Source organism: Parasteatoda tepidariorum, chromosome 1, assembly GCF_982258835.1.
Source record: "Parasteatoda tepidariorum strain Cologne lab strain chromosome 1, Ptep-v5.0, whole genome shotgun sequence".
NCBI lineage: Eukaryota > Metazoa > Arthropoda > Arachnida > Araneae > Theridiidae > Parasteatoda > Parasteatoda tepidariorum.
Window position 1 is genome coordinate 80,652,664 of NC_141755.1, and position 22,958 is coordinate 80,675,621.

At 29.9% G+C, this 22,958-nt stretch overlaps 1 protein-coding gene across 2 annotated transcripts in view; it reads left to right on the forward strand.

Annotated features, from left to right (window-relative positions):
* The window catches only part of LOC107441261 (uncharacterized), a 37,053-nt gene that overhangs the window by 11,458 nt on the left and 2,637 nt on the right, over positions 1-22,958 (forward strand). The window contains exons 2-7 of one of the 2 annotated variants that reach the window (XM_071179567.2): positions 2,459-2,492; positions 7,320-7,534; positions 10,408-10,542; positions 13,407-13,450; positions 22,343-22,511; positions 22,660-22,755. In XM_071179567.2, coding sequence (XP_071035668.2) covers positions 7,333-7,534; positions 10,408-10,542; positions 13,407-13,450; positions 22,343-22,511; positions 22,660-22,755 — 646 coding nt within the window. In that variant the 5' untranslated portion in view covers positions 2,459-2,492; positions 7,320-7,332. The remainder of the gene's footprint in view (positions 1-2,458; positions 2,493-7,319; positions 7,535-10,407; positions 10,543-13,406; positions 13,451-22,342; positions 22,512-22,659; positions 22,756-22,958) is intronic. The other variant, XM_043050749.3, reaches the window with a different exon arrangement.

The following is a 22,958-nucleotide window of genomic DNA, read 5'->3' on the forward strand; positions in this document are numbered from 1 at the left end:
CTAATCATATGAAGCCACACGATGTATCAAATTGATAATAGAGTTGTTTTAATGTACTGTTGATCAGAAAACAAGACAACTTATTATAATATGGAGAGAATATTATCGCAATTCTGCTATTGTATTGTAAAATAAAGAAACTCACTTTGAATTGCTAATTCACTGTGCATCAAGTTTAAATATTTAATATTAATGTATATAGTTTAAAAAAATGACGAAGTATAGTTATACTTTACATAAAGTGGTATACTTTTTGTATGTAATTGCAATTACAATATTTTGAACTATAAATTCAAGGCTTTATGTTCACCACGAAGTACACAACATTGAAATACAAATGAAGAAGTATAGTTACACTTCACTTAAAGTGGTATACTTTTTATATGTAACTGCAATTACAATATTTTGAACTATAAATTCAAGGCTTTATCTTCCCCACGAAGTAAACAACATTGAAATACAAATGAAGAAGTATAGTTACACTTCACTGTATAGTTACACTGTATAGTTACACTTCACTTAAAGTGGTATGCTTTTTGTATGTAACTGCAATTACAATATTTTGAACTATAAATTCAAGGCTTTATGTTCACCACGAAGTAAACAACATTGAAATACAAATGCTTTGCATAATTCACTATTTTGACATTTAAGACTTCGGGCAGCATAAGTTTGAAATTATGTATGTTTGAATTTAAGTTTGATATTTAAGATTTAATACCACGTCAAATTTAATTTAAATATTTCGCATTTAAATTTTACTTTACATTTAATAAAAGTTTACTTTTAAGTACTTTAAACTGTAACTGTGATACTTTAACTACATACTTTACATACAAATTTTTTACTACACATTCGATATAAATTAACTATGTTTACACTTGTTTTCTGTTTCAGCAAAGCAAATGTTTTCTAATAATTAAGGGTTTCCCATTAAAATAAAAAACATCTCATTTCATGGATACATTATGGTAAATTCCATACATTTTGTAATGTAAGGACAAAGCAGCTAAAAATGTACTGAAAATATTCTTTGTGCATCGTAGTTTATTGGGTCAAAAAATATTTCCTCTATGGATAAATTTTATTATGGTAAAATAATTTCTCTTTCACATATTTATTATAATTTGAAAATTTTTTTTGTGATGAATTTGATATAAACTACAAATAATCATCTTTGAAAATATCTTTCTTCAAATTTTTAACATATACATTTCTCTTTTCACTGTGTTACACGTTAAATATTTTACGCGATAAAAATATTTAACTTCAAAGTTTAAAGTTTATTGTTTGTTTAATTTGTTTTCAAAATAGCTTTTCCATTTTTTTTACAAATAACTATTACAACTGCAAATTTAAAAATTATGTTAAATAATGTTAAAAACGCTACTACATTGTAAAAAATTTTGGATCAAGTAACGGTAAAAAGTACTACAGCATTCATAAAATCAATTTTTACCATAAAACTTTATGTCGTAATTTTTACAGTAATATTTATTTAATTTCAGTGATTTTACAGTAAATATTAGGTTAAAATTACAGTATTTAATATTTTTATTCCTTAAAATTTTACGTTAAAATGAATTTTAAGTAAAAAGTAACGGCTCCTTCAGTGCCAATACATTTCACCATAATTTGATCCGGAATTTTTGCAGTTTACATTGAATTAACTCGATCATGCTTAATGAAAATAAAAATATTTATTTAGAAATAGCTCAAAATAACAGGTTTTATTTTAACCTGAATTCGCATTCTCTAATTCTTGTGCATGAAAAAGCTATCGACGAAAAAAAAAAGTTTGAACATTTTTTCATGGTAAAAATTATTCGTATTCTTAAAATTATTCTTATAACATTTATAACATTTTTTCATTCATTATAACATTTTTTCATTCATTATAACATTTTTTCATATAACATTATTATAACATTTTTTCATGGTAAAAATTATTCGTATTCTTAAAATTATTCTTATGTTTTAAGGGAAAAAATTAATGACTTGTGTGAATCAGTATTTTACAGTGTGCTATATTAAATTCAACTTGATGAAATTTTTATAAAACTTATTTTCAATTTAAGCTATTTTTATAATACTTATTATAATAACACATTACTATAATACTTATTAAAATAACGCATTACTATTATACTAACTATAATATTTATTTCAAAACACATTTATGGTTCATTTTTATTTATTATTTTTATTTTGCGAAGTTTCTTCCATTTTGTCCAGTTTCTTCCTTACGAAATGCCAACCCCGCTTATAAGTATTATTCATGAATAATATTTTCATTTCGACAAATGATGACATTCTTTATACAAAAGAAAAAGTCATAATATATTTCAAAACAAAATACTTTTATATAAAATGCAATAAACAATCTTTGTGAAAATCAAAGGTGCTAGCACACATTTGCAGTTTATGATTAAGCTTTTAAAAATGGAACTATTTTTAGGGAAAGAAAGAATAAAGTAGTCTCAGCAAGAAAAGTGAGTTTAGCTTCTTTATTTTTGCAACCATATTGTCCCCTAAGATACAGTAAATATTATCTCTCTCTTTTAATTTGGTGGTTAAGTTTTTCTAATTTTGAAACACATTTGATTTCTCTTCTTGTGTTTGGCTTTATGTTGTAAAGTAATCTAAGCAAGAAAAGTGAGTTTAGCTTCTTTATTTTTGCAACCATATTGTCCCCTAAGATACAGTAAATACTATCTCTCTCTTTTAATTTGGTGGTTAAGCTTTCCTAATTTTGAAACCCATTTTTATTTTCTTCTTGTATCTGCCTTTATGTTATAAAGTAGTCTAAGCAAGAAAAGTGAGTTTAGCTTCTTTATTTTTGCAACCATATTGTCCCCTAAGATACAGTAAAAATTATTTCTCTCTTTTAATTTGGTGGTTAAGCTTTTCTAATTTTGAAACCCATTTTATTTTTCTCCTTGTGTCTGGCTTTATGTTATAAAGTAGTCTAAGCAAGAAAAGTGAGTTTAGCTTCTTTATTTTTGCAACCATATTGTCCCCTAAGATACAGTAAATATTATTTCTCTCTTTTAATTTGGTGGTTAAGCTTTTCTAATTTTGAAACCCATTTGATTTTTTTTCTTGTGTTTGGCTTTATGTTGTAAAGTAATCTAAGCAAGAAAAGTGAGTTTAGCTTCTTTATTTTTGCAACCATATTGTCCCCTAAGATACAGTAAATATTATCTCTCTCTTTTAATTTGGTGGTTAAGCTTTTCTAATTTTGAAACCCATTTTATTTTTCTTCTTGTATCTGCCTTTATGTTATAAAGTAGTCTAAGCAAGAAAAGTGGGTTTAGCTTCTTTATTTTTGCAACCATATTGTCCCCTAAGATACAGTAAATATTATCTCTCTCTTTTAATTTGGTGGTTAAGCTTTTCTAATTTTGAAACCCATTTTATTTTTCTTCTTGTGTCTGGCTTTATGTTAATAACTCTGCATAATAGTTAATGGTGATGGCAAGTAATTATTAATTAGCATTTTAATTATTTGTTTTTTTACTGTTATATCAATATGCAATTGTATATAAAATGACGATGCTAATCAATGTGTGTTATGCAAATTTGCTATTTAATTGAAAGAATATAAAATATGTGACTACAAAATATTAGAATGGAAGTAGCCGCACCATCCCGAAGTTTGTCCGGTAAAACTGGTATGAAATCGAAGAGCGAGTGCGAAGTTGCATAAGCACGAGAAATGGTGCCTGATCGTAGGTTCGTATCATAGAGAACGATTTGCATGCGGTGGGAGCATTCTACCGGCCTCTCTAGCTTGCTCAGGGCCTGATTATCGCCTAGGCCCAACAATAGGCAGGGGCCTAGGGCCCACACTTTCTGGGGGGCCTCAAAAATTAGTAAAAAGTTCGCAACATCGCTATTTTTTTAAATACTGAAAGAAACAGTTTTTCTCAAAAAATGCATTTTTTTTCCTTCAAATTTTCTTTATATTGTGAAAACATTGTAAACATTGTCACCAAACTCGTGTAAACATTGCACTAATCGAATTTGAAAGTACAACAGAATTCGAATTATTGTAATTTTTACGTCAACGACTTAAGTGAATGCACTGAACATGAATTTTAATTTTTTAAAAGTGTTATATTTAAACAAATTATTATTTAAGTGTGTTTTTAATTTTCTATGAGTAGATATAATTTTGGCTCTTTTGGATATTTTTTTGTTTGTATTTTTTAATAAAAATTATAATTAATAACCTTAATATCTTACCATACATGCTGAACTTATCGTTAAATCTAATGAAAAGTTGGCTACCTTTGTGTTGGTTTAAGTACTAAATAAAAAAAGTAATTACTGCTTACAATAAAAAATAATTCCACTAATCAGTGACTTTTAGCAAAAATCACTGATTTTCAATTGTTTGTGGTCACCAAACTATTTTTATTTTGACACAACATTGTTTTGTTGTTCTATATTTGCTTTTAATATATAGATGCGACAACTTTATCTTAAAAAAATGATCTTCAATTGTCAGGTTTCAAAATTTTTTAGAATGTTTTGCAGTTCAATAGATTCTTTTTTATTGTTAGGACTACTCTTCAGAAACTTAATTTCAAAATATTTTGCAAGGGGCCCGGAAATTTTGGTGGGCCTAGGACCCGAATTTGTCTTGATCGGTCCCTGATGGTGGAGTAGAGGTGAGGTCATATTGTGAGCTGTATTATCCCATGTCTAGAACACCCTGCAAGATCAGAACAGCCCCCACAATAACCAAAAGACCCTTCCACAAACATTACAAAAAGTCACAATAATAAAGAGTTACAATTTCAACAATAGCACAAAACACTTCGTTTAAACAGAAAATAAATAGAATAAAGTTTGTTAACAATTCATAACAAATTATTTACGCAGGATTACGAGGAATAATAATGAGAATAAACTTCCAATAAGTTGCATGACATATTTACAAAGAGAATAGGTGGTTACGCAATATTAAGAGCACAAATATGTTGTGCAAAACGTAAAAAAACTGTTGAAAATATAAATTTATAACAAATTCTAAAAAACAAAAGAAAACAACAACAAAAAAAAGAATATTCAAACATTTTAGTTTCTACAAATTTATGAATAATTGATTTATAAATAATTTAACATTTAATAAATTCATTTTTCTATTGGACATTGCATAAACTACTTTCAAGATGAACTTGAAAATAAAAATGCATACAATATTAATAAAATGCATGGTGCCAGTAATAATATGTAAATAAGATATGATATGTAATTTTAAAAAATAATTTCATGTCAAATATATATCGAAAAAATACTTTATATGAGCGTAACATAGAAGTTTAAATATTTGTTTTGGACAAATTTAAAATTCGGGAGAATGACAATTTAGCACTCTCATCCAATGTAAATACAAGGGGCTAAAAGACTGCATACATTCCCACAGAATTCAGACAAGAAATTAATTAACACAATTGACTAGATATTCATATTTTAACTATTAATGCATGAAAATAAAATACATTTAATTAAAATACATTGCCACAAAAAAAATTCTTTATCTCTGAATTAAACTCGTTTTCGCAGAAATTTGGTAGAAACTTGTAAAATAGCGGAACAGTGTCGAACATTTTTTGACATTGTAAATTGAAAAGCTGAATGAATAAAAGTTCTAAGCTATATTCTAGTGAATTTAAATAAATTACCTTTGAAAAATACGAAATAAAGATAATGCCTTACATTTATTTCTAGGCAGCAAGCTTCCGATTTTATTTTTATTTTATAACCGTCGTTGAACAGCCGACCCAATTTTTGAGTTTACAACTACTAATGTTCAGCTACGTAGCCTTGTAATTTTGAGCCCAATCCAGAAGACGAGGGAACTCCTGGGTCAAGTAGTAGGAGAAATTTTGCCATTGTGGAAGACTTCTTGATGGAACCGAATTTGCGTAACATGGAGAAGACCACGAGAACCTCCCACGGTTAGCCTGACGGCAAGGGGACTCTAACCCATGATCCGTCTACCACTGAGGATATTTCACGTCAGCATTGTGGTCGGTGCAAGCTGGATGCGGAATTCGTATCGACCAGCCATGGCTGGGATTCGAACCAGGTTCACCTCAGTGGAAGGCGAACTCTCAATCCCCTGGGCCATCGCGGCTTGTCCAAGCAAACTTTTGACTGATAAAATATGTGCCTTAAATATTTTGATAAAATTTATCCTTGACATCCTTAACTGTTCTTTGAAATTTTCGCATCACAGCGTCCGCACAAGCATTTTTGTTTGCTGTTATGAGAGAGGCTTTTTAAAGTTACATTCCGATTATTTTTTCGTCAGATTGCATGTAAAACTTCTTTCCACTTATAAAAAAAACTGAAAAATTGCTATTTCGTCAACTCATATCTACAAAATTTAAGAGCTTGTCAAAATTATATATTTTACGTAAAATATAGACTAAAATAAAATCTTTCTCCTCGAAATCCTAATTTTTTCATAATTGTCACTTAGAACCATCATTAATTAAGCTTTAGCTTTTATATTACGATAGAAATGATATGTTAGATAGCATCGAGAAGAACCCAGATTCTGTAGAATTAATATATAAGCTTAAAACTTTCAATACGTCTGTTTTAAAATTACCTCCTAATTGATTAAAACTTCTGAAGTAATTTGAAGATATATCATCGTAGATACGATTTTTATTCTTAATAAAGTTATAAATCACCGCATAATTGATTGAAACTTTTGAAGTAATTCGAATATATATCATCGTAGATACGATATTTATTCCTAATTAAGATATAAATTACCGCATAATTGATTGAAACTTCTGAAGTAATTTGAAGATATATCGTCGTAGATTCGATTTTTTATTCTTGATTAAGATATAAATTACCGCATAATTGATTGAAACTTCTGAAGTAATTTGAAGATACATCATCGTAGATACGATTTTTTATTCTTGATTAAGATATAAATTACCGCATAATTGATTGAAACTTCTGAAGTAATTTGAAGATATATCATGGTAGACACGATTTTTATTCTTAATTAAGATATAAATTACCGCATAATTGATTGAAACTTCAGCAGTAATTTGAAGATATATATAATCGTAGATACGATTTTTATTCATAATTAAGATATAAATTACCGCATAATTGATTGCAACTTCTGAAGTAATTTGAAGATATATCATCATAGATACGATTTTTATTCTTAATTAAGATATAAATTACCGCATAATTGATTGAAACTTCTGAAGTAATTTGAAGATATATCATCGTAAATTCGATTTTTATTCTTAATAAAGATATAATTTTTTTTTCAGTGAAGGCTCAAGCATGATGCTCATCATATCTCTCGTTATTTTAACGGTAAATTTGCTTCCTTGGATAGAGCAAAAGATTTCCTCTGGTTGTTATGATTCTGAAATAATACAATGGGTGGATAAAGATAAAAAGATTTTCAAGTATATCAAAAAAAGAACTGGAAGTAAGGATGTAGAAAAGTCACGACTTTTCATCGATTGGGCTATAGCTGGAGGTAATTCTCTTTATTGTTTAAATTATACAATAACAGTAACAGCGGGTAACAGTGGACTGCTAATGAAAGTTTCAAAAATATAGTTTTTCTGAATAGGCTTCGCTTATTTATTATTCCTTATTTTTTCAATTTTTAATTCTTAATAAGATTTTATTTTAAGAAATGGAAAAAAGCGAGCAATTTTTCATTGCTTGAAGTACATTTGAAATGATCGATTTCCCAATGAATGATAGAGGTTCTTTAAATATAAATGAAATTTTTAATTTCTTAAATTTTTTTTTAAACTTTTTGTATCGTAAACGTTATTTAGTAAAACTTTAACTTTCAATAAGATAATTAGTTAAAAAAATTTTCTATAAAAGCAATGCAAAATCTGTATCGGTAAAAAAATACTTTTATATCATGGTTCTAAATCTCTTTTTAATTAAATAATCAATTGTAAATAAGAAAGTAATAAAGAATATTTCAATTTTCATGAATATTTAATTTGAAACAAAGTCCTTATTACATAACATCAACTCCCTTAAAGACCCCTCATCGGTAGATATGTTTGAAATGCAAACTAACCATGAGTGGAAAAAAAATAGAGCATCTTGGATAACTTTCGTTCTAATGATTGGATTTTCACGCAGAGGACTCAATAGAGATCAGCGGACTCAATAAATTAAAAACTGATCATGATAACAAAAGTTATTCAGGAGTTTCATTTTTTTTCTTCTTTTTGCACACTGTGTAGCAAAAACAAGACAGTTAAATGTTCCAAAGCAATACTGCTTAGAATCATACCGACTGTTTCACAACAACCGAAACATATGAATGGATGAACGAAAACGAACGAAAAATGCTACTTCTTATGTCCTGGCTTTAAAAAACTTTCTAGCGTTCCTCTTACTTTCATAATAAAAAAAAAATAAAAAAGTTCTAAAATCAATATTTAAAATTTTTGCATTCAGAAACTTTTGAAATATCACAATATCGCATAAATTAGATAACTCGAGTAGTTTCAGGTACGAATTGTCTATTGCTTTTCTGGTGGAACTAACCCGCATTTGCGTTACATAACGAGGAAGAGAACGAGAACCTCCCACTGCGACAAGGAGACTCTAACCCATGATCCGTCTACCACTGAGGATATTTCACGTCAGCACTGTGGCCGGTGCAAGCCGGATGCGGAATTTGTATCGACTGGGATTCGAATCCGGCTCGCCTCATTGGAAGGCGAACGCTCTATCCCCTCACCCTTCGCGACTCTTTTACAATCAGCGATAAAATTTGGAAAACATTCAAAATAAAATGATCCTGTACGAAGCAACCACCAGCTAGAAATTTTTTGCCACATGATAACCCGTCTACCAGTTCCTCATTAAGCAAGTTTTCAGAGCCTGAACAATAGACTAGCTCTCTGCACCCAAGTATCTCCTCTAAAGCTGAAATGCTTTTTTGGCAATATCTTAATTCACGCGAACTGCATAACAAGCGAGAATTGCGATCAAATTGTCTTTTTTAATTCTCCTCATTTAACATCTCAAGTCAAAAATTTTGATGGTTTCCCATTGTAGACCAACATAATCTTGATGGTCGCCATCAATAATTCCATCATGAACCATTATATTTTTTGATGGTAACTACATAAGTAACCGCCACCCAAATGTTGGAATTCGGACTGATTTATGATGGTCCAACTTAAGAATAGCAACTTGTTTTGATGGTTTGCTCATGTTGAACGATCAGAAATTTTCATCATAGTTTCTTAGTAATCGAATGTTGGAGCGATCATGAACCACCATCATCCTAATGTAGGAATTCGGATTGATTTATGATGATCCAACATTAAAAAAAAGAAAACTGTTTTGAGGGTATATTTCTGAGAACAAACAAGAATTTCTATTTTACCATCATGAAAATGAATCGTTGGGATCCTCCTGTACCATCTTAGATCATCATGGATTGTTGGTCCATAAGAATCAAACTTCTCTTGATGGTTAAACGTCATTGTATTAAAATAGCATTTTCCATCAGGGAATGATGGAAGTTTGTTGGCGTATCAAACACCATGAACGCGTAATGGGAAATGTTGGATGATGGTTACCATCAAATGTTGGACCATCATGAATAGCACTGACACCAACATAAACCATCAAAACGTTTTGATGGGACCCTCAAGAGTTTTAACTTGGGATTTCTTAATTTTGTTGTAAAAATTTTTTCATTCTGTTTTTACGTTTCCCTGAATTCTGCTGGGTTGTCCATAAGTGGGTAGTTCATGTCTGGAGATTTTGGTGGCCAGCGGAAGTGTCTAAATTCAGAAGATTGCCGCTGGCCACCAAAATCCCCAGACATGAACAGTATTGAATATATTTGGGATGCCTTGCAACGTGATGTTCAGAAGATATCCCCACCCCCTCTTACTCCCACTGGTTTATGGACAGCCCTGCAGGATTCATGGTGTCAATTATCTCCAGCACTACTTCACACATTGATCGAATCCATGCCACGTCGTGTTGCGGCACTTCTGCGTGCTCGCGGGTACTCTACACGATATTAGGCAGGTATACCAGTTTTTTTGGCTCTTCAGTGTATGATAAGCATAACATAAAGAATCGGTAATAACCTCCATTTATATATGCTTAGAATCCATGTTGAACTTAAAGTCTAAAAAGCATACATACATGAAGTTTCAAATTAATAGTTATACTTTAGTCCGAATTACCCTAGTATAGTCTGAATTGCATCGAAAGTTTCGATTAAAGCATGGATTAAATTTGTTTCAATAAACCGGTTCCTTTCACAACATTTTGATTTATAACTTCTGTACTATTCTCGATTAACAAATACTAGTTATTTCATCACTCTTATTTTTTCATTCTTTTCAGATACTTATGGGGAAAATATAAGATTTTCAGTATTCAAACACAACTTAAGACAAGCTTTGAAAAGCAGAGAAAAGTTGGGATTAGTGAAAGAACTGAACAAAAAACATAAAGAATGGTATACCTGGCAGATATTAGGTAATTATTTGATAGAATTTCTACGATTATTACCATCTCTAACTTTCTTTAACATTCTAAACTGTTACTTATACTTTCTGTCTTTCCGATTTATAATTTTTTGATAATATTTCTATGATTCTTACCATTTCTAACTTTCTTTAACATTCTAAACGGTTACTTATACTTTCTGTCTTTCCGATTTATAATTTTTTGATAATATTTCTATTATTCTTACCATTTCTAACTTTTTTTAACATTCTAAACGATTACTTTCTGTCTTTCCGATTTATAATTTTTTGATAATATTTCTATGATTCTTACCATTTCTAACTTTCTTCAACATTCTAAACGGTTACTTATACTTTCTGTCTTTCCGATTTATAATTTTTTGATAATATTTCTATGATTCTTACCATTTCTAACTTTCTTTAACATTCTCAACTGTTACTTTCTGCCTTTCCGATTTATAGTTTTGATAGTATTTCTATGATTCTTACCATTTCTAAATTTCTTTAACATTCTAAACGGTTACTTATACTTTCTGTCTTTCCGATTTATAATTTTTTGATAATATTTCTATGATTCTTACCATTTCTAACTTTCTTTAACATTCTAAACGGTTACTTATACTTTCTGTCTTTCCGATTTATAATTTTTTGATAATATTTCTATGATTCTTACTATTTCTAACTTTCTTTAACATTCTAACAGTTCACTTTCTGTCTTACCGATTTATAATTTTTGATAGTATTTCTATGATTCTCACTATATCTAACTTTCCTTTACATTCTAACAGTTCACTTTCTGTCTGACCAATTTAACACCATTATTAATTTAATTCGTTTTTGATACTTCAATTCAATTAATTCTATTCTGATATTTCATTTCATTTCTTATTTTTTTATTGTAGTGCTTATGCAGTCAGAACCCTAAATTTTTAAAACATAATACAGCAAATTTTAAAATATAATAAATTTTTGAAATACAAAACAATAAATTTTAAAATATAATACATTTTTTAACTGTAATGCAATATCATATAATAAATATTCCACAATTTTCAAATGTTGTGAATATAGATATTTTATGTTTTCCAGTAATATAAAATCAGACATTTTTAATGGGTATTGAATTTCTAAGGACAATTAAATTAAAGATGAATTGAGTCTTTTTTTTGTTACCTCTTAATTTTCCATCCTATCTGTAGCGTAATCAAACATGTGAAGTTTAAGAATAAAAATGAAATATGGTATCGATTTCTTTAATTAATTCCATTTGAAGACGTAAAAAAGAAAAGCCGAAACGGAAAGGGAAAGGAAGTGTTAATGGCAACGAGATCTTAACGTTTATGGCAACGAAACGCTTTGCTTGGTTTTTTCCATTCTCTTTTACAAATTAGTTATGATATAATTTATATTCACTTTATTATTTACAGCATTTTGCTTAAACGTTATTATATTTTGGCTACAGTGTACTGCACTTTGGTTATAGCAATACATGTATAGTGATGCATAGTACTGTATGTTGATTTAAAAACAGATTGAAATCTTTTTAAACAGTTACTTATTTGTTTTACATAAGTAATTTTTTAAAGAGCGAAAAAAATATTTAACTTTTAATGACACATTAAATTTGTTAGAAAATCTTTTTTTTCCAATCAATATTTAGTCTAATCCATAGATAAAGAAACTTACATATTTTTCATTTTTTTTATTATTTTGCATTAGTTTAGGTAAAATAAGTGAAAAATATTAAATTTGGAATTTAATAGTTAATGGTTATAAAATACAGCATGAAACACTAATGTCTTTTTTTGTGGTAAATCTTCCCAATATAACTCATTTCCAAACAATAATATTTCAAACTTGCTCTTACTTGCAGTTAATTGGATCTAAAAGAAACAGTTATTCATCTTCGAAATTTCTGTAATTTTCAAAATGAATTATTTATGAGTTATTAATGAAACTTATAATTTCGTAATAAATTTATACTATTAATTTTGAATTAAATTCAAAATATTTAGCCAGTGATAGATCCCATGATTAGATGAGGGGGGCCATAGACTTCTTCGCCATCTCTCTGCTGTCCACTGTTTGTTCCTTACTAATTTTCTTAAAAAATGTTTTACCATCCCCTTGATGATGAAACAAGCAATTACTATTTCATTTTTATTTTATACCGACGTTGAACAGCCGATCCAATTTTTTGGGTTTACAGCTACTAATGTTCAACGCCGTATACTTGTAGTTTTGAACCCAATCCAGAAGACAAGGGAACCTCTGGATCAAGTAATGGAAAAAATTTGCTTTCGTGGATGACTTTTTGATGGAACTAACCCACATTTGCGTTGCATGGGGAGGAAAGCCAAGAAAACCTCTCACGGTTAGTCGGACCGCAAGGAGACTCTAACACATGATAAGTCTACCACCGAGGATATTTTACCCCAGCACTGTGGTCGATGCAAGCCGGATGCGGAATTTGCTTCGACCAGCAACTGCTGGGATTCGAACCTGATACACCTCATTGGAAGGCAAACGCTCTATCCCCTGAACCATCCTGGTTCAAGCCATTAATATTGTAAATAGCAACAAATAATAATGGTTGGTTGGTTGGTTCTAATGCCACTTGCCAACCGAGCAAATTTAAGGCAGAGTGTGCGATTCTTGTTTTTCAGTGGCGCCATCTATGGCCAAGAATTCGACTTCGCCACATCATACGTCACACCTGTTTATAAGGCGGACCCATTCATACATCCATTCATTCATCCACAGATCGTAATTTTGACCTGAATCAGAGAACGATCGATCTCAAATCCAGTACCCCCAGAGGTATTGATTACAAATAATAATAAATCACTTTAGTAAATGCGATTTTCATTTCAGAAAATTCTGGCAAGGCAGTGAAGACTTCAGAAATTAAGAATAATGTGAGTAGCTTTTTTAAGATACTAAACATTATCTATTTAGTCTAGAAATTGCGCAAAATATAGATTGTTTCAGATGCATCCAAGTTTAATGATATTACTTAATTGATTTTCTTATTTTCTTTTCATCTCAATACCTTTAAAGAAACAGCATATAAAATAAACGATTAAATAAAAGTCTTTAAACGATTTAAATTTAGTTTTTTAAACTTAAAGGAATTTTTAATGTCATAATGAGCTTGAGAACAAATTTTGGTAACAATACTAATTTCGTTCTTTAAAACAAAAATATTTGCAAAATATTTAACGGAGTTTTACCTAATCAATGTAACTAAGTTAAAATATTTATTTATAAATATTCAATTAATGAAATGTCTGCATTCAGAACAAAATAATTAAAAAAGATACTCTGAGAAAATTTTTTTGTCAGAACTACAGAATATGGTAAAATTTACCTTGCTCTTGGCTCAATGAAGCATTAAAAATCTCGCTATTTTTTTCCGAAGTTCAATTTTATTATTATTTTGGTAAAATTAACAACAGAATATGAATTTATAATCTATGATAAAATTTACTAAATGGGGTAAAATTTGGCAACCTCTTCATGATACCTCAGCATGGCATAGAAACTATTTATTCTATTAAATTCACTTTTCAGTTTTGCATTGTTTATTGAAAATGTGGTAACAAAAAATATTATTTGAAAAACCAGATTTTTTGGAAAACAGTTACCATATGGATGGAAAAGCTACCAAATGAATCGTTTAAATTCCGTGTTTTGATTATATTAACCAGAAGAATTTTTTTGGTCAGAAATGTCATAACCACACAGTACGGTAATTTTACCAGAATTTTTTCTCCCTGTAGTGTTGCAGGATTTTTATCTTGTGGATTTTTATGTACTAGATTGCAGGATTTTTATGTACTGCAGGATTTTTATGTACTAGAACATTTTTTAAAAGTGTTTTTGAATAATACTTTCTTTTAAATAGCCTTATTTTTCCAAAATTATTAGGAAATTCTCTAGTAGTAACCATTAGCACTTTTATAAGCATCTTAACTTGAAAATTAACATTTCATGTTTGAATAAAGTAAAATGTTTCTGGGACATTAATAAGTTTTTGTTTTGAATTTGGTGAAAAAAATTGTGAATAAAAAATAATAAATATTTATTGTTCGGCTGCAAAATTGGCTGGACTAAGACATTTGCTGTGCAAACGGAAAAAAACTATGGCAAAGCTACCATATTTTTATAGTAAACACATTTTTGGTAACTAAAGGATAATTCTAGTAATTAAATCATTCATTTGGTTATTTTTATGTTCGTTAGGATAATAGTTTACCGGAAATTCTAGTTTTCAAAATTATCGTTCTTATTAGTACACATTTAGTTTAAGTACACGAAACTGAAAAGTAAATTTAATTGATGGTTTTCTTGCCACGCTCTAAATTATCATAGTAAAATTATCAAACTTATCTTCAGAACTCTCATTCAAATTACCATTTTAGTAATTTTGATATCTATGTCTTTTACCAAATAGAATAGTAATAGACCTTATGATCTGTTTAAATTTCTATGGTTTATTTAAAATGGCGGTTTATTAAAATTGTTGAGAGGAGTAAGGAGATGGTTATTTATTTTCTCAGTATATCGTTTAATTACAAATGAGAGAAAATTTGCCCAACTGATGCTTTCAAGCGTTATAAGCATATTAAACTCGGATAGATCTAGAAAATGTTTGTGTTTAACGTATCTTTTATAGGGTTCGTAAAATTTATTCATTTATTTATATGCATATGTTGGTTTCTTTATAATTACACAGAACAGTTTAAAAACTTTTCTCATTTTGAAAAGCAAAAAGAACAAGTGTGACATATTCAGCAAGAATGTTGAAAGAGCCTGATGCGCAATATTTAATTTAATAATTTTATCTTAGCTTTTTCCAGGTATTTGTACAATTGCAAGTATGTATTTTTTATAGTTTTTAAAGCTGGTAGTTATTAATCTAAAGCGTACTCGGGGTGATCCCAAATTCATGGTACGAACTTTAAGGGTAGATACAGGACATTGTAACAATCATTTATTGTACAAGAATGTATGAGCGCAAGTGATGCGATGAGGCGGAAACAGGGGAATTAAAATAAAAGAGAAATGGAGTTATCGGTTGGTTGCGTTGCCGGTAGAGGGCAGTAGATGTTTAGCCGATGTTTAACATGATGCATCTCAGTAGGGGAAAGCGCCATTGTGCTGACGTCTATGATGGGAGACTTTACGTATGCCGAAAACGCAGACCTGCATTACATGTGTACGTCCGGGCAAATGTTAACGGCAGAGTTGCGCTACGAATGTATCACGCACAGTTTCATGGTTGATGAATTCCAGATCACAGAATTTTTCAGCGGTTGTATCTTCAACTTTGTGAAACAGGTTCGTCCCACATCACCAGACATGAAGCTGATCGGCGAAGAGCTGTACGCAAATCTAGCCTGGAAGAAAGCATCATGAACGTTGTGGCTGATAAATCTGAATCAAATACAAGAGCTGTTGCTCATCATGTAGATGTGAATCATCAGATCGTTTGTAGAGTGTTAAACGAAAATCGCTTTCACCCCTTCCCTTTTCGGCGAGTCCAAACTTTAAATCCGGTAGACTATCCTCTCCGCCTGAACTTCAGTCAGAGGGTGGTACAGCAATGTGACTTTAATGCGCACAATTCCCATGTGTGAGCAACCGAGAATCCACATACAATGCGTATCAACAATTCTGCTTGAATGTGTGAGGTGGTATTGCCAACGACTGGTGAATGTCAACTTATTTCTCTGGAACACGTGTTACCAAAACCAATGCAGGATGCTCCGATCGCCATTCGTAACCGAATGTGGTTCCGATTTATCGAGTCTCGATCTTTTTTTTATGAGAACATAAGAAAAATCTTATTAATGCGACTCCACTTGACTCAGATGAGGATCTCGTTGCTCGAATATCCGGTTATTGTAAACATTATACTTGTCAAAGACGTTTTCAACATACACTTTGTTTTCATTTCCCACATTTCCTTAAAATAAATTATTGTTACAATGTCCTGTACCTATCTTTAATTTTATATCATGCATTCGGGTCCACCCTGTTTAAAAATCAAACAACTAATCGATCAGAAAAAAAGTTATAAAGTGTTTACAAAATAAAAAAGAGCTTATGAAGCTCAAACTTTTTGCATAACCACAAAATTTGCTAGTAGTGCTATAATTACTTACTCTTTTTCTAGGTAGGTAGGTATACTTTACTTACATCGCTGGGTTTTTGACGACGGTATGGGAAACATCCCTGAGGATGATTCGAAGACATGCCGTTATGATTTTGATCCTCTGCAGCGGGGATCTTTTTTACCATCTCTTTTGGTAAAAAAAACTCAAATATACTTAAATTACTATCAATCAGCATGATAAGGAAATCATAATTTATTTGTATTTTTACTAAAAGTCATTACCAAAGCGCTAAGGTAAAAATTACCGTACTTTTTAGTGCTCTTCATAGAAAGAAAAAAACACGTTAAATTTTACTTAATTACGGTAGTTTTGATCATGCTTTTTTTTCTCAATGCATCTTTTAAATTGTTGCTTGTGAAGCAATTTGAAATTTGGCATTTCAAAAGAAATAAATAACAATTCAGAATTTAAAAAATAATATCGCGCGCTTGATTCGTTTCTGCAAAAGCAAAAAACTTTTTAATATATATTATATAACTTATTTATACATTTACCATAGTTTTTATAACTCATTTATATTCTTTACAAGATGACTGAAAAATGCTTCTCATAGCCATTCCAATTATTAGATGTACAGGAGAGGCATTGGCCTAAGGCCCGCAAATGATAGAGGCCCCAAGCACTGACATTTAAAAAAATTAATGTGACTTTTTTAAAATTTAAAAAGGACTCCTTCTTAAAAGGAGTTATTCTTATTCTAACCGACAGCGAGTAAGGATGTCCAGCTTAAGATCATCTGTTTATGTTTTATTTTCCTAATTTTTAATAAATGTTATTAAGTTTAATTTTGGAATAGAAACGCTAAAAATTTGAACTTAAGAAATGCAGAGAGGAAAATGGAAACTACGAGGAAGATTTTGTGAAAGAATTGTTGAATTCACCTACAGAAGAAAGAAAACGGAATTTAAAAATTCAAGAGCAAAAACGTGAGGATGTACTAGAAGAAATGGAAGACGAAGAGAGGTAACGAAACCAAGAAATAAATTTTGAATTTGAAAAATTGCGTCAACAAAATGAATCAAAAAGTATTGAAAACGGAAGGAGTGGAAATGATCTTCTGATAAAACCGAAACTGGAACTTCATAATATTCTACCAAAGTTCGATCCGAAAGCTTATGCCTGGTATTGTTCGAGAGACAAGAGAAACGAATAGGAATAAAAAAAGAACTGTAGGTATCGATTACAGATGATTACAGAAAAACAACAGATGATTACAGTAAAATAAAAGAGCTCTTGTTAAAAAGATTCAAAATGATGACCGAGAAATTCAGATAGTTTTTCATAAAACATTAAAAAAAAAACAGATACGAGTTGGTTTGCTTTTGCTTACAAACAGAGTAATTATTTCGACCTATGGATAACAGGATTAGAAATAACAACATCCGAACAACTTTTGTGATTTAATGATTACGGTCCAAATTAAAAGAAAAGTCCCTTTGGAAGTTAAAGAACATTTTATTGATGTGTGGAGCAATTTGTAAATTACGAATGATTTATCCAGTAAATTAAATTATTACGTAAATGTTAGAATGAATATGAAAACAAAACTGAAAGATTTCCAGAAAGAAAATTTCAAACAACCAGATTTCAAACGAGGAGAACAGAGAATTCAAACAGAATCGAAATTTCTCCCCCCATATGCTAGACAACAGAAATTTAGAAGCTTTTAAAAAAGAAGAAAATTCAACAAGAAGCATTACAAAAGATTGTTATATTTGTGATGAATCCCATTTTGCAAGAGAATGCTCAAAACTATTTAATAAAACACCTGATAATTCGAAGAAAAACGAAGTTTTAACAGCCAAGATCCGCTTTGAGTTATTAGACGGAAATTCCAACTTCGAAATTAATCCTTTACAATTCATTGATGTTCTAGTTGACAACAAGTCATCAAAAGCTTTGATAGACAGTGGATTTCAAATTCCAGTGATGCATGTGAATTTAGAAGCAGAAAAGTGTAGAATTATTCTTAGTAACGCATTCGGAGAACGAATTGGAACCGACCTCACGAGCTTCCAAATAGCCTTGAAAGAAAAAAGAAAATACTATGTTTTCGGAGTCAGTCGAAGTTCTCGCTGGAGTATCAGATAGAACCCTCCCAGCGTTTTGAATTTAATTGAAAATAATGAAGTCGTTACCATGACAACCAAGGCTGAACAAAAAAATAAAGAAAAATGCGAAGTAAAAAAAGGAACGCCTACATTTCGAAGGAGGCATACGGTGTGGTCAAATTGGTGAAGACGTCATGTTTAAAGGCGGAACTTGTGACTCAGAAGTAATATTGAATAGGAAGTAACACGATTTAAGGAAGAACAACGAAAATTCACGCCCCTGACAGATGTCTGGCGTTATAAGAAAATAAAGAAGAACGTTTATTTATTTATTGATGGAATTGTAAGACCAAACGTACCATTTGAAGTTGTTAACGTGGACATTATAGGAACTATATTATAGGACAACCTTAAACTTACTTAAGGGTTATTATGCAATCCCAATGGAGAAATAAAGTAAAGAGTACACATCTTTCAAAACACATTGAGCACAATAACGATTAAAATTATGCCATTTGATTTGAAGAATGCTGCAGCTACTTTCCAGAGAGTAATCAAAAATACCATAAAATAATTTAAAGAATTCTCTAGAGCTTACTCAGATGACATCGCTATATTTTCTCCTGACTTTTCAAATTTACAACATCTCCAGAAAGTATTTACCAAACTGGAAAATCTCGGATTTATTGTAAATTCCAAAAAGATCTCCTTTGCCAAAATTCAAATTAAGTACCTTGGCCTTATCATTGGATTTGGAAAAAACACAACTAAACGAAACACAATCATTGGATTGGAAAAACACAACTTGGACGAAAACACAACTAAGAAGCCTGCTAGGTTTGTTTAATTTTTAATTACTACCGAGATTATATTCCTTGTTACACTCATGCAGCTCCCAAAGAAAGGAGCTCCTGCAGAGCTGAAACATTGGAATGAAACACATGAGAAAGCATTTATTGAGCTCAAAGAAAAATTAAGTTAAACACCTGAGCTATATACACAGACAAAGGACTTGCCATTCAAAATCCATTCTGATGCTTCTAAAATCGGTATCAGAGCATGTTTAGCTCAACAGAGTGGTGAGAAAGAAAATCCCATTTGTTTTACAAGGCCAGGAGCACCCATATGTTTGAATTTAGGGGGGGGGGGAGGCTCATGAAAGAAAACGACAAATAGTTTAATGAATTAAAAAAGTAATGAAAGGAAATTTTATCTATTTATATATTTTTAATTTAATTAGCTGAATAACTAATTAATTTAAATACTAATTATTCACTCTTAATTGTACATGCCAAAATTATAATGCCAAAATTTCATTTTGTCCTATTTCGATTGGGCTCTAGTGAAAATCTAGAGGGGGGCCCCCGGGCCCCTTCGGCCCTCCCCTATGGGCGCCCATGTACAAGGCAGAAGCTTTTCTCAACTCAGCAATGCTGGCCAACAGTAGAAAAAGAAGCTTATACTATTCTTTTTGAGCTCTAAAGAAATTTGAGCATTGGGTATTTGGTGCAACTATCAAAGTGATTACCGATCATAACCCCTTCGCTTTTGTGGTGAAAAATGCACTACAATCATCAAAATTACAGCGCTGGACAATTGCTTTTCAAAAATATAATATCCAAGTCATTAACTGTCCAGAAGCAAAATAACTTCATAAACAATGTGTTTAATTATGGATTAATTCTTTTTTTCCTGTATGTTTGAAGGTAAATATTTCATTCATTAATCATTAATAGACTATAAAAGAAGTGCTTAAATGTTAATAAGTAATTAAGCATGTTAGGAGATTATTTAATTTTCAACTTTCTATTTTTCCTGATAATAATTTTTATTTTTGTAAATGGTTATAAATGTTGAGGATTGTTTGTTAAAAATATTTCTGAATAATTTAAACCTTTTTTTGATTTATGAATTATGTTATTTCCTTAGAATATATATAATGGTACAGCTATTTTTGTGAATAATTTTAATAATTTTGGTGAAAAATAATTTTGAATTTTAATTCTTTGATATTTCTTAACTTGATTTTATGGAATCTTAATAGTTTAGATCAGTGGTTCTCGTACTTTTTTGTCTCATAGACCCCTTGCCATGCTTTTCGGTTTTGGGTTAATTATTCAACTTCAAATGTATTTTTGAAAGCTGGTATAGTGCTACTCACTGTGAAAGATTTAAATTTCTAACTGTAGTCTAGCATGAAAAACTTAAGAAAAAAACACAGGTTAATTTTATACATTTATTAATTAAATTCAAATTAATTTACAGCGAAAGCCAATTTATCGCAGAAAAATACTTTTTTGTTACAAAATAAAACCTGATAAGCAGAGAAAATAAAAACGTAAGCTGGCAGAGATGCAGGCAACTGCTAGTTTATAATAATTGTTTCATAGCTCAGAAAATAATCCTAATAACTTAAGTTTTAAGAAATTTTTTACTTCAGAGCTATTTTTATAAATTAAGTAGAATGTAGATAGATGTATGTCTTTATAAGGTAGTATAATGTAAGTAAATAGGTACTATCAGTGTTATGTTGATTATTCCATTTATGAAATGCCAAAATAAAAGTAACGACTTGCTTATATGAGATCCACTATCGTTGACCCCATTTTCATTTCATGGACCCCTTGCAGGTTGTCGTCTACCCCTAGGGGTTGATATGGACCATTTTGGGAATCACTGGTTTAGATCAAGTAATTAAATTTCGAAGCTTTTGTTAAGTAGCAAATATGTTTAGGGTAATTCATGGAGTTTTTATTTTATGTGGTTAAGTGTTTTATACGTTTATATCTTTATTATTGTGCAAATTTGTGTTTATTATGCTAAATTCTAATTTTCAATGTCACTTTCGTTTTTTAGTTTTATTTAAAACCCAAACCCATAGCTTGGGGGAAAGATACAATATCAGAATTTATCATTTCGTCTATTATTTGTGTTAGTTCAGAGATGGCGCTGCCATCATATTGCTTTTGGAAATTACCTCCTTCCTAAAAGGAGTTATTTTTATTCTAACCGTTAACGAGTACGGTTGTCCGGCTTAAGACCATCTGTTAGTGTTTTGTTTGCCTAATTTTTAATAAATGTTAAAATATTTATTAAAATGATTTTTAATAAATGTTAATTATGTATTTTTAATAAAGTTTAATATTGGAGTTTATTCAATAAGTCCATATTTAACGAACCGTTTTTACTACAATACTAATTTTATTTTAGTAAAATTATTAAGGTCCCCTAATGAGTATTTGTCGTCCAAAGCTTCGTCTTTCTTAATCGAGCTCTGATGATTTTTAAAACTAAATTTTACTAGTTTTATGTTGTTTCCCTAAATTGCTGCTGCAAATATGTTAAAAATTTTTGCATAAATATTCATGTACATAATTTTTTATCTGCATCTTGATACTATATAACAAAACATGGTAAAGATTTACGATGCAAATAATAAGATTTTTTTTATAAGAAATTTCTCAAGCATTTAAATACAGTTCTTTTAATCACTTCTTCACATTATTTAGGGAAATTTTTTAAATCAATAATATAATCTGTTATTAAACATCTTATGAAACAATGTCATATTTTGTAGGTAAATAAAAAGGAGAAAAATAGGAAAGTAAAAACAGTCGATCAGCAAACACAAACAATAATCTCAAAAGTACCCACAAAAAGAGGTAAAAGAAAAAGTACCGGCAAACTTCAATCTAAAACACCTGAGAAGAAGTCAATGACTAAGAAAAACATACCAGTTCAAAATGGTAATAAAATTTTTTTTAAGAAAAAATTAATAGAATCATGATTTTTTATTTTATTATAATTTTTTATTATTAGAATCATAAATAAAGTTTCATAAATTTTTATTTCACTTAAAAACTTTACGTGTTTAAGTATTTTACTTCTTTACAGATGATGTTTCTTCATCTACCGAGCCACTTCCTCCGTGCCAAAGTCTGTTACGAAACTTTCCTTGTACATCAACTTCTCTTCCAGCAACAAACTTAGGTTAAACATTTTTATGGTTATTTATTGAGTATTTTTACTTTTTATTACATTCATTGTTTAATTTACTATTCATTTTGAAGTGCTAAATGTCAGTGCTAGGAATTTTCAATTCCTAGAAGTTTATTTTATAAAAAATAAATGTAGTTTAAACGAAAAATTTTAATAAAAGTTTTATTGATTTTTATAATTTCTCGAAATTTTAT